We start from the raw sequence: 13,933 nt of genomic DNA, 5'->3' as shown, positions 1-13,933 counted from the left end.
GAGAGATGTAACCGTGGTTAACTGATTGCAACGTTTAATATCATTTACAGAACGTTTACCTTTTAATAATATGAATAACAAGACGGAAAATTACAAACACCAATAAATTAATTGCTTAAATTAAATTAACTTATAATTTTTGACATGTGTTAAAAGAAAATCTTATTTAGAAAAAAAAGAATGTGAGTTATGCTTAAGGCAATGAATAATTGCTTATTCAGTAAATCTGCCCATGAAGTCAATTTAAGAAGAAGTAATGCATTATAGTAAAAAACTGAGATGAGAGCAGACATGACATGACAAGAAGAGGAGATCCTGAAACACATGAGAGATTGCCTCCTGTAATTCTGAATGATGAATGAGACTGCTGTAGAAAAGATTTCACTAAACCGCATTGACTTTCCAAGCCGATATCTTGTAAACTTTGTATAAGTTATAAATTGCTCTGACGTCATTTTACGATTTGCTTTTATCCGTGTTTTTATAATATTTCTCATTTTCCTACTTGCTGAACATTAATCACTGTTTTCAACCAAAGAAACATTTCTTTTCAGATAACTAATAAATATGCACTTTTTAATGAAATTTTAATAGCACTATTTCTTGAGAAATCAGTTTGTCACAATTCATATATTTAACTGAAACTTAAGGTTTGTATGAAGAATAGTTATAGTTACTATAAAATTGAATATTAAAACAGTTGATTCTCAATATGAACTGTTTATTACATTATAATAATCTGAGAGATTATTTCAAAATTGTACGGCTTGAGACAAATTGTATCCAAATATCCTTTCAGATATCTTTTTCAGTTACACACAGTCCATTACTACATTAGTATGTGTTTGAACCCGAAAACGTCATTCTATCCTAATGAGATCTTTTTTTAAAGATGCTTAATAGTAACTATATGTTGGTTAAATTTTTCCTGTCCTGAAATGTAATACAACGTTAGTTTTACATTTTACAGCTCAAATGTTATTTCGTGTTCGAATTCAGGAATCATCATTATTATAGCTGTAGTGCTTAGTAATTTAAAAAAAAATAAGCGTCTATTTTTTTCTAATTACGTTTGTATACCTTTAGATTATTCTGTTAAACTTAAGTAAATCCTAGAAATTTTTTTGAGGTTTTTTAAGTAGTCCTTAAATTGAAAATGTTGTATGGTGGGATAATAATTTGAAGTTCCCAAAACTAGTAACGGTTCCGAAAAAATTGTCCGTAGATTTCCTAGCGTTACCTTAGGTTCTGAAATTGCGTCAAAAATTGATGCCTTAAAAGACCGTAAACTTAAAAGTTATAATGCAATCAAATAAAATAATAGAACTTGAACAACAGAAATTATGTTTAAAGCAACTGGAAATTAATCTTTAAGAATGAATTCATGTGAATTTTTATGTTCAAAAGAAAAAATAAACAGAATGTAGTTGCATTAAAATAAATATTTTTATTTTTTTTGTTAGGAATCTACGCTTAAAAACTGGTAAAAGCAGAAAAAAGAGTAATTCACTTTACTACATTGTTGAGTAATAAAAAAGTTGCTTTTTATGTGAATGTCATTTTTCGAGACTGTAATAATGGCTATATACATTAAAGATTATTACAAGATAATGGTATCAAAAAATGGTGTATCACTTCAGAGTGATCTATAAGTATATGATTTAAGTATCTTTGAAAAAAATGTTAATATTTAAACTTAGATATTGAGATAGTTTAATTGCATTGAAATCCATTTGTTGGTTAAATATATATGTATCAATACAATATATCAAATAAAATTCAGGAATACAGAACGGTTGTGTTTGTTGAAATCAAGTCTTTTAATATATACCAAAATCTGGGTAAAAGAGGTCAATTAGTTTAGCTCGATGTCGTTACAACTGTGCAAATCAACTTATATTCTCGCCACGACTCTAGGACTTATGTCTTTTCACCTAATTATCGCAATGTGAATCTCTATACGAGTGATAAGTTGTTGAAAGGCAAAGGTAGTCGTATTATATTCGTGTGTATTATATTAGGCGTAATACAAAGGAAATTAGAAACTATTACTAATCTTTTCTTGAAAGCAGCGCTAGATTTTTGTTTAATACGTGAGGTTACTGCAAGATCATTAAAGGGGACACCGTAACTATCTGAAATAATCTCTCATCGCTTTGATCTTTGACGTTTCGCAAAGTTGATGTAATCGTCTAAAAAAAGATACCTTAAAAACCAATCGTATGACATAAATTTCACCTTAAGATATTGTAATATATAACCCTTACCAGGCTTTCTAGGAAAACTGAGTAGTGAAATGCTTTCACGTTACCTTCATCTTTGAACCGAATGTTCCTCCAAGAATCTTCTACCGAAGACAATCTCTACTCAGGGACATTCATCTTTAAAAATGACAACATTCAAATCGATGGTCTCAGAGAAAGAAGATATGATTAGAGCCTTTCTATTTCATATGCTTTGCATAGGTCATAACTACAAAAATGTAGAATAGATAATCTAAATCAATAAAATAAAATTCGGATTTATATTAGAGAAATATTAAACAAAAAACTTCCCGTGAAGAATTTGAAGATTTTTAAAAATTGTTTTTTCATTATCATTTATTTTGTTTGATAAATGTAACATAATAATAAATATCCTTCTGTAATTCTGATTTTTTAGCAAAAATTCTAGAAAACTATTGAAAATCATAAATCTAAAACTACTTTTGTTTCAACATTCCTTAGCAGATACTCATCATAATTCTCCTTAGGTACTTATCTGCTTTCTATCTTATTTTTATCAAAACGCAGTTTTCCTACCTTTGCATTATTTGAAAGATGTTTATTCATCTGTAGGTTTTGTATATCTCTACTAATTTTAAATAAAAATGAAAATAAAACTTGCAGAACATATAACTTTAAAAGAGATAAAATTTTTAGTCTTTTTCCCTTCGTCTGCCCCTTGTAAAACTTGACTTGTAAAACTTTTTATTTATTAATGTATTATCTTATCCTAATTTTTATATGCTGCTTTACAAATGTGTGTATAATTTTTTATTAGACCTGCTGTTACTTTTAGATTAATATCATCCGAATGAGTTTTTTCCTTCTGTCGTTTCTTTTCTGCTGAAGATTTTACTTCAAGTTTTTAGACATTATTACTTTCATTTTGAAGGATTTAACCAAATGATTTTTTTTTTATACTAATTTTTATATTCAACTATTTTTCAGTTTTTTTTTTTTTTTTTTTTTTTAGTTATATACTGTTCCGGTCAACATGAACCGATGCGTATTTTATATTATGTAACGTAGTTTTAATCTAGTGTAGATGAGATGGGTTGGGGATATGTGGTTGTCTATTACAGTATAATGTACCTGTTGTGGAAGTTTGTTATTTCTGAACTTGCACATATTAAATCTCAACATCAATTATGAAACACTATACAAGTGAAACAAATGATTTATGAAAAGAGGAAATAAGGATTATTTACTTGAATGTGTTTACAAATTTTACATGACTGTTGTAATTATGCATGTCTCAATTTGAATGTTTGTAATTTCTGGATATGTCACTTGCTCACGTAACAGACAGAGTACTATAATACTAATACTTCAGTCTATTTAGTCTGACTTCATCGTTTTATAGAGTGCAATGTAAGTATGGCAAATCAAACGGCGGAGAACAGTGCGAAGTTCAAGAAAATATACAAGTTTTTGACTCTAAAGAAGAAGTGACAGAGATTAAAAATTATACAAGTACTGAGTGTGATAGTGATAAGTGTTGACTCTGACGTAGATAAAGGAGCAAGACAAGAAAATCCGCAACAAGCTGAAGTATACGTTTTAAGGTGGGAGAGATTCAATGGAAGGTGGAGCCTCATTAACATCATTGACGACAAGCTGTCCAAAATAGTATCAAAACTGCAACTGATGTCACAAGATGCATCTTCCACGATAACATACTTGGTGAGTTCGTTTCGTCTTATTTTCACTTCTATCGAAAATAAAATTATAAAAATGACTAAAACAGAAAGGTCTTGATTTTATGGCAGAAAAATGGAAGAATTTAGACAATATCTCATTTCAGGCATACTGTAGATTATGGTTACGGGCAGGGGAATTAATATAAATCTCCGGGAAATTAAAAAAATGGTTATGGGATCCAGATATTGATTGTCCCATATAAGCAACTACCACCCTTTAAAATTTTCTTTTCAATATCTCGAGTTTATGCTTTGATAACAGATTTACATGCCAAGAACGAAGGAGTATAGATAAATAAGATCCTATGCGAGAAGTCTTTGAAAAGTGGATAGAAGTTCTAACAAGATCGTATTAAACGATCTATACTGATGAAAACGAAATAATTCATGAACAATTAGTTAGTTTTCGTTGCTGTTGAACTTTTTTTCATTATATATTTCCAGCAAACCTGCAATGTATAGTACAAGGATATGGAGGTTATGTGATTGATAGTAATACTTCTTATGCGTTGCAATTGCAGATTTATACCGGAAAAGAAACAGGAGGCTAGCCAGTGAAAAATCAGGGAATAAGAGTTGTGTGATATTTCACTACTGGCTTTTAACTTTCTAAATCTTAAAACTTAGGACTACTTCATCTAAGAAGTAAAATAACTATAGATGTTATCGAAGAAAAAAATAGGAATAAATTGCTGGTAACAGTGGCAAATAAAGTTGTTCACAGCTCATCTTCGTTTTTTTCTAATAACACAACAGTAGTGAACTATTTTCAAAAAAAGAACAACATTTTTGAAATTATGAGTGTTTTATATAATAGAGATTAGGTAAGCGCAAGGACTGAAAAAAATATCATTTTACATTATAACGGTACTAAAGGTATTGTAGATAAGCTTGACAATCTCGTAGCCAAACACACTTGCAAACGCAGAACTAACCGGTGGCCAGTGATAAATTTTTATAACATGCTTGATTTATATGGATACAATTCATATGTTTTTGGACATCAGTAAATCCAAACTGCAATAAAAATTAATAAAAAAAATTATGTTTACAAAAATTGGGAAAATCACTTATTTATTATCAGAAATTATTGATAACTCAAGATAAAATTTTGCCTTCCCAGGAACTTTTGACGGGGAAGTTACAGGGATAAAAAGCGCACGCTCCAAATTTCGTCCTTTAAAAATGACAATAAAACGAACATTATTTATCCTCAATGTAATAAACATTTATACAAGCAACACGTGCCTTACTATTGTCTTAATTGTAAATAGAAATATTTTTGTAAGTTTGCATTATATTTATGTACTGGAGTAATTTCTCGTGAAATTTTCATTTTATCACCTATTTTTTATTTAATTATTGTTTCCATCCATTACATTAAGTATTTTAATTTTATTATTAAACATTTAATATCTGTAACTCTATAAAGAGTTGTAACATTGTGCTTTGAAATTTGTAAATTTTAGAACACTAGGCTCTTTAACTAAATGTATTTGTATTTATTGTCATTGATTTCATTATCCAATTTATTTATATTAAATTTCGTGAATACATAAGTATCATTATTTCCTGAACTATGTAATTTCAATAATAAGTAAGTTTTTATCCGAATGTTGTTATTTTTATACACAATACGGATTATTTCATAACGAAATATTACACAGGCCATACTGACCTGAAAAATATCTTAATACAGTAAATGCAAATAAAACATCACTTTAAATATTTAGTAAATTATTTAATATATGTATCTTCGTTTGTATAAATTTGATAATTCTGTGGTTGACATCATCCTACCTAGATCGTAATACGTATAAAATAAATCAACTCCCTTCCGCGTTAGGTATTGTTCTAACAAACGTAATTCAAATTTGTATTCATTAAAAATTATTTCTATATTTTAAATAATTATATGACAGTACTTTTTAAATTTCTGTATCATCTTTTGCTTTTATGGAATCTTATTATTGTTATTATTTTACAATAATAACTGAAGCTTCTGAAAAATACCTAATCTAACAACTAAAAACATTATACTTTTTCAGGTTCTTTTTAAACTTTTTGAGTAGGCAATATAGACGATTAATAAGATGGTGGTAGCTACCTTGAATCGAGTGCGAATTAAATATTTCGAAATTTAAAGATTTAACCTTTTTTTTTTGTTTAGCTACTTTTAAGTAAATTTAATTATGAAAATCTTGTTTTATCATTTTAATTATATTTTACATTTTTATTTAACGTAAATTGAAAGTACAATATATATATCTTATATATGTATATAAGTACAATATATATATCTTTATATATAAGTACAATATATATATTTCTGGTGTGCGTGTGTATGTCACTGAACTCCTCCTAAACGGCTGGACCGATTTTGATGACATTTTTTGTGTGTGTTCAAGGGGATTCTAGAATGGTTTAGATTCACAATTTGATCCGATAGAAAATGTTTTTTTAAATTTACTTATGTGTTATTGATCTTACGATGGTTAAGGTTCACAATTAAATCCGGTAGGCAGCGCTGCGATCGCGTTTTAGTTTTTTTTTTTAATTTTTGGCATATCAGTCAGAACCGGTACTTGGTGGTGCGATCGGATTATAGGATTTTTTTTTGCATATCATATCATATTTATTTTGCATATCAGTTACTTGCGTCGTAGCTTAATGTTGTTATTACATTAAAATTCGTATTTTTAACAGTCTACTGTGTTTAGAGAGTAGTTTAAATTAAATCCGATAGGTAGTGCTGTTCTGACAATTGGATTTATTGACATTCTGACTTTTAGAAAGTGAAAGGTTAAATTTTATGAAGTTCCGTAATGTTTTGTAAGTTTCTTAATGTTGAGTATTAATTGTAATCATTTTGCAGCCACACCCTCTTTGTTAAAAAATTATTTTCCACCGAATACTGTGATTAGAGAGTGGTGTGACTTAAATCCGATAGGTAGTGCTGTTGTTTTGCCATTTGGATTTATTTACCTTGTGACTTTTATAAAGTGAAAGGTTAAATTTTGTGAAGTTCCTAATGTTCATTGTTTTTAAGGTTTTATGAAACTTTCAATTGTGTTCATTTAATTTGTATGTATACTCAAATCTAGCAATAGCGAAGCATTGCCGAGTCTGCTAGAATTGCGCGCTTATTGAGAATATTATATTATATTATTATTTATTGAAATAACGTTTTAAAGTTAAATTAAAAAATGTACATTGTGCAAATTTATAAGGTGCAGTATTGATGTGAGTATTTTACTTGATTTCTCATGAATTTTAATGATGTATACACGTACATTCAATAACAATCAACTTAACCTACAAATTTAAATTGTCAGTTCTCATTTGATTCTATGCAACTTATGAAGTATTAAACGGCTCTTTGAAAATAAAAATGTCAGTTTGTAAAATAAATTATAGCATTTATAAAATTAAAATATAATTTACGTATAATAATTATAGTTTAAAGTATATTTAAAAAATTGAAGTTTAAATTTTGTAGCTGATTAATTTTATAAAAATTTTTCTAAAATTTTTTTTTTAATTTACAGTTATCTAAATTTGGTAAAATAGATGTTAAAATAAAGAATGAGAAAAATTTCTACTAAAATTTTAACATCGTTGCTTTTTTTACAGTGTTTTAATTTTTTATTAATTGATTAATTAAGCTATCACATGGTTATGAAACTTCAAAATTATTAAATTTAAAAAAAATGCAGGAGGTACTTTTTTAAAATGATCTAAGTGAAAATTAGAAGTAACGTGGATGAAAATTTAGGCATTTACGTATTAACGCCACCGCAGCTACAGCTTTATTTAAAAACAAAGTAGTCAATCGGATTTCGTTGGAAAATGAACAGTCGCTTTATTAATTTTAATAAATGGTTATTTATACTTATTTATTTTATAAATATAATTTATCCAAACTTAACCTACGCTCGCTAACCTTCACTAATAATTAATTTTTGAGTTTTTATTTAATAAATTCAGTAATTATTGCAATTATTTATTATTTAAATAATCAAAACACTCCTGTTAATTAGTCAAGGTTAGCGAGCGAAGCGAGCGTAAGTTAAGTTTGGTTAAATTATATTTATAAAATAAATAAATATAAATAACCATTATTAAAATTAATAAAGATACTGTTTTGAATCTATGTTACACTCTATATCGGCCCATTTTCCACCGAAATCCGATTGACTACTTTGTTTTTAAATAAAGCTGTAGCTGCGGTGGCGTTAATACGTAAGTACCAAAATTTATTAATTACACTAATTATTAATTTTACGACGTTTCGATTGTCGTCAGATATCTCAATATTTAGTAATAATAATATAATAAATATTAACCATACTACACATAATTAATCAATAAACCTATTAATAGGTTAATTAATAGGTTTACAATAATACAACAATCAGAAACTGATAATAGTCATATTAATGACATTTCGTCCACATTCCTGCTAATTTTAACTTAAATAAGTTACTCATATTTATGTGTTGTGCATTTATTACAGAACAATGCCACGTCAGGACAACGTCTGTCGGGTCGGCTAGTATATATTTATATATATAAAATAACAAAAATAAATTTGAAAAAAATAAATATAGTTCCTTCTATGCATAAACTCATAGATGCAAAGGACAATCTTTTTTGGTACAATCAAAAAAATAAATAAATAAATGATAGTTCATTAGAATATTTCGTAATATTATTACTAAAAGCGCATAGACCTAATGAACTACACAAAACGTAATCAAATCTCGCTATATCGTGTAAGTCGATTTGCGATCGTACAATAAAAAAGCAGTATTATATTGTGAACACTTTATTATATTAAGCTAACAGCACGGCAGAACTTAATAACAATTAATATTGTGCAGCTGCATGGATAATAGAGGATGAGAAGGAATAAGTTGATAACCAAGAGTAGTAGAAGGAGATGGAAAGCATTATTGTAAAAGGTAAACCGAAGTTAAATTGAGCTTGAATGGCGGAGGGGTGCAACAACACAGTTCGGTCTTCTAAATCCCCTCTCATCACTCGGTACAGCCGCGTACGGCTCGTTTCTAGGCTATACGGATTAGGGTCGGCTGCTGATTACGGTGGATTTATTGATGCTACTCAGTCCAATCTGCATTTTTATTCAAATTTGAACCATAGTGAAAATGAATAGAGCTATATTACGTGAGGAAAAAAATTCCCTTGAAATTAGTTCATACAAGTACGAAAGCGTTTTCCCCTAAGATATTCATGATAGATTATACTAAAAGTTACTTCAATCAAGTTAGTTCTCGAGTATAACTTTTCAAATATCAGGAACTTGCAGAAACCTTATTCTCCTGAAAACAAAATATAATGTTAATAAAAAAAAAAAAAAATTCTAATAACGAAGACATAAATTGCCGATCTCCGTAGCTGAATAGGTAGCGTCTCGGCATTTCGTGTGAAGGTCCCGTGTTCGAATCTCCGTTAGGCATGGTAGCTTTCATACGCTACTAATTTCTTCGGCGCTGATGACATATAGCTGTTGATGCCCGATCTTTCATAAAAAAAAAAAAAAATAAAAGTGTCTTCTATACTGGCACTACTATTACTAGATTCCAGTACTGTCAGTGGAGTTGTGTTGTTATTACAAATTTTGTGGTTATTAGAATATTTTTGTTTTTAAAATGTTTATATTGTTCTTTTTGTTTGTCAATTTTCCCGCGAAAGTCGTTATTGGTATTAGTTATTAATAGTTTTTGAATTCTTCTGTTATTGTGTTTTGGTGGTTAAGTTGTTATTTTATGAATTTAATTAGTACCGTGGTCAATATATTGATGAATTATTTGTATTTCCAATATATATAGAAGGTTTTTCTTTTTTTCTTTTTCTTATAAGTTTATTTTTATATCCCCTCAAAATATCATTTATAAGATATCAAAAATATTAAATACTTAAAAAATAATTAAATATTTGATAATTTATAGAGTTCTCGAAGAAACCAAGAAGCAAAATTGCATCGTATTTATTTTAGTAAAATTAGTGTGTAACGAAAACCTTATTAATTTAGCGATTATGTTGTTTATGTTTGCTAACAAAAGTAAGTTAAAAACATTAGATTAATCTATTTAAATACAATGCCGAGTATGATTTACGACAATTGTTTTTTTTTTTTTTAGGTTTTTAGGGGCATCGACTATTTTGGTCATTAGCCCCATCACACTTAAAAAAAAATAAAAAAAAAGGTTCGTTAATTCATATTTTCATGAAAAAAATGTTCAAAATTTCACAATCTTCTAATTTCAAATCCAACAAATTACCGCCTAGGCTTTCCTTTCGGCCATCCTTTCTTGCGTTTTTCCATTCTGCGAACGGCCTCAACTTCCGATGACAGTAGGTCTGAGGCTTCGGACATGGCATCGTCTTCTCTTTCTGATGCCAATGACGTTCGCCGGCTTACATCAGGTGATGAAAGCTTCAATGGTGCTGTGAGCATCGCTGCAAGTGACTAAACTCGCAAGCGATGCACTTTCGGCGGCTGATGAACTTGATTCAATGTCTAAGGCTGTGCTTGGGCCGGCTGATACAGATGCTCTCGCCACAGCTGTTCTCTGAGCTTTTGGATCCTCTGTACGTACAGTCTTATTATGGTCTATGTCTGGTGCTTTTTCGATAATTACTTGCACCTCCATTTTGGTTGACTCAGATTTTTCTTGAACTCTTGTCTCAGTATCTTTAGCTTTATGACTCGTCGTCGGAGTGATCTTTTGTTCTTTGTCAGATAAATCAAGACTTTTCTTCATTACGTCTATTGATGGTGTTATAATAGAAGGTTTTGCTGATTTTTTAAACTGCGCTGGTACGGGTCTTATGTCAACGACGTCAGTCCGGGAATGAGCCTTCTCATGTTTACTTAGTTGTGTCTGATGAGTCGATTCGATCTTGGAATCAATGATTCTTGCTATCATTGTCGCGAGACTTAGTGCCATCGTATTAAGCAACTGCTCCACGTTGATTTTAGATGTGGGGGGAGCAGCAGCTGCTTCTGCGTATGTACGATAATTGTTATTCGCACGTATGTATTAATTGTAGGCTGAAGTAATTGAAAATCGAAGAGTTCTATAATACTTAACAAAGAAGCGTTAGTTGTCATTGCCGTGTTTTATACACTGTAATACTGTAATATCGATTACAGTGCGTAAAACGAGTGATAAAGCCCGAATTTGAAGCAAAATTTTTCCTCATGCAGTAATCTATACAGTATGGATTCATCATGGTTTTTAGATTGTTCTTTCTCTCTCCGTAAGTAATTACTCAGCAATATCGTCAACAGAAATAAAGAGCATTAATTGCCTTTTTTTTACATTTCATCCTTATTATTTAATTTAACAGAATCAGTGTGAACTTATTTTTTAATGAATTAATTGTGGTCTGAAGTCGTATAATAAATAATGTTTGTTTTCTATACAATAAACCTTAACACTAGTGCCAAGAAATGGTTACCTAAGAACTTCTTCTAATCAAGAAATAAGGAAAAATTATTGATGAAATTAATTGAAAATGAAATAATAATAGCTATTATTAAAAGCGTTTGAAATAAACTGCATTTTCTTTATTTATCTTTATCGTAATATCTATGCGTTTTGTCTATTATATACATATTAAATTGAAATGTATAATAAATAAAAGTAGTATTGTTAACTAGTTAGAGTAATTATAATAATATTCTGTATTTTACCAATGTTGTATTTAGTATAACAATTCTTTATAAGTGTTCTGTATTTCTGTTACCACTGATAAGATCAAAAATATGACAATGCTGAAGGTTTAAGTGCAGGTGTCGCTACCGATGTTTTACTTGGTAATCCAAACACTCATATCATTCAACATCACACCGTATAGAATTTTTCTAAGTTTTAAATTAGATTTTTGTTTTTTAAACATCTTACGCTTTACAATTATAAAAAACAATTTTTTCTTCGTAAATAAATGGAAACAATTGTAATACATAAATTTTATTTTCTATCAATTTGTTATTTACAATTATTTTCATTCAGCTTTCATATAATTGTTGGTAAACAAATGATTTCTAAAAGTCTATAACTTTTCTTTTATAAAACTTTTACTTTATTAATGACATAATTTTAACCGATAAAAATCTAAAATATAATTGTTTAATAATCAGTTCTTATAAATAGTATTTTTTACTTTTTATATTTACCATTGGAATGTAGCCTACATAGTCTAGAGTGGTGGTAGTAATAGTATAGATATAGATTGCTTCACAGCTACAACAAGCCTTTGTGAGATTTTATGCAGAACTCATAGTACGTGTAGTGGCCCACATATTCAAAAATACGAAAAAAATAATCTTTTTCTGTTTTCTCAATATTTATCAATCATTCATGGAAAATCATCAAATGTTCCACATATTTGTCTAGCATACCTATACTTTGTTACTAATTCAAGGATGAACCATTTTCAAATAAACAGGCGTTTGAATCATATAGCTGCTATACGTCAAGGAAAAGGAAATAATAGTTTTCATATAACTTTTGTATGTCAGGCAATCGTATGAATTTTAATTCTCTATCAATATTTAAATAATAATCATTAAAGGATTCTTTCAAAAAACACTGTAACACTTTATGATGATGAGTCTCTATCCTTCTACTTCTTATTCTGAATAACATATCTACAGAATAATGTGTATTCCCTCTCTTAAAAAATGGTTATATAATAGCGTTGTTTTCATTCATTTAACAAGAGTGAAACATCAAGTAAAAATCTGTTCTATTATTATAAAATAACTCTACTTCAAGGCCTGACGATAATGTGAATACTTCTCCAACAAAGCTTAGGGAGTCCTTCAATATTCCTAACTAATAGATTAATTTTGTTCCAGAAATACCTGAACATGCTCCAAATGTTGAAACAGAAAAAAAGAGCTACGACGTTGGAGAAATCTTAAGAGCAAACTGTACGTCTCCACCTGCATCACCTCCAGCAACTCTAAGTTTCTTTCTCAATGATATGCCAGTAAGTGGATAAAGTTCCTTTTGTTCTATGTGGTTGTTTTGTAAGTTCATCTTCGTTAGAAATTCTGTCATATTTTAGATTAATTCTGACCCCTTAGGGAAAGACACCCACCGTATGACAAGTGCAGTTGCCATGCCACCCCCTCCATACCTAGCAATAATGGACTTTACCAAAGGTTATCTTCAAAACCTCAGTGAGAGGTATCTCTCAGCCTTGTTCTTGCCTCAGTTAATTTCACGTTAACATACTTACATTAATTTAGTGTTCCTCAGCAGTGTGAGAGGAACAATAATAAGTAACACAGTAACCAGCGCCATATTTAATTAAAATTCAAGATAATTTAAGAGGTCCGGCCAATGGACTGCCAGTTACAAATTTAAGTATTAGAGTGAAGAGTATGTTAATTTCTTGAAGAAATGTACTTTTTAGGAGAGTCTTTGTTCTAAGTATTTTTTGATTTAAGCCGTGTCTGTTGGTTTAGTACACAATAATGTTGCTTCATTTAATTAAGAATAAATAAGTTTAGTTAAAATTAGTAGGGCAGTTTATTCCATTTTCTAAATCGGAATAAATAATCATATCACTAGTTAACACAAAATTTGTATCTAATATGTTACACAACTTTTCTCACAGTAATTTCGGTGCTGATTTCAAATTTGCTACTGAAATTGTGTTACCACGTAAAGGCAAACAATTTTATTTAATAATTTGTTTTGATCAACTACGTGTTGCAATTAAGAACAGTTTCTGAATTTTTACTTTTAAACAATATGGATACATGTCTAATAAAGAAAAACAAGTAAATATATTCACTGTATCATGAGAAGTAGACACGTACAAACATGTCTGTATGATGACATCATACAGACATCTGTTGTTGCATACTACTACAGAGCATAAAATGTTTCTAGTATAGCTTCACTCGTCTATCCTGTGCCTACACTT

At 29.2% G+C, this 13,933-nt stretch overlaps 1 protein-coding gene across 1 annotated transcript in view; it reads left to right on the top strand.

The window, feature by feature from the left end:
- The window catches only part of LOC142318315 (uncharacterized), a 232,534-nt gene that overhangs the window by 152,678 nt on the left and 65,923 nt on the right, over nt 1-13,933 (top strand). The window contains exon 4 of the mRNA XM_075354888.1: nt 12,855-12,988. Coding sequence (XP_075211003.1) covers nt 12,855-12,988 — 134 coding nt within the window. The remainder of the gene's footprint in view (nt 1-12,854; nt 12,989-13,933) is intronic.

The sequence above is a fragment of the Lycorma delicatula genome, chromosome 1 (genome assembly GCF_047948215.1).
Source record: "Lycorma delicatula isolate Av1 chromosome 1, ASM4794821v1, whole genome shotgun sequence".
NCBI classification, from domain to species: Eukaryota; Metazoa; Arthropoda; class Insecta; order Hemiptera; family Fulgoridae; genus Lycorma; species Lycorma delicatula.
This window is presented reverse-complemented; position numbering and strand designations above follow the sequence as displayed.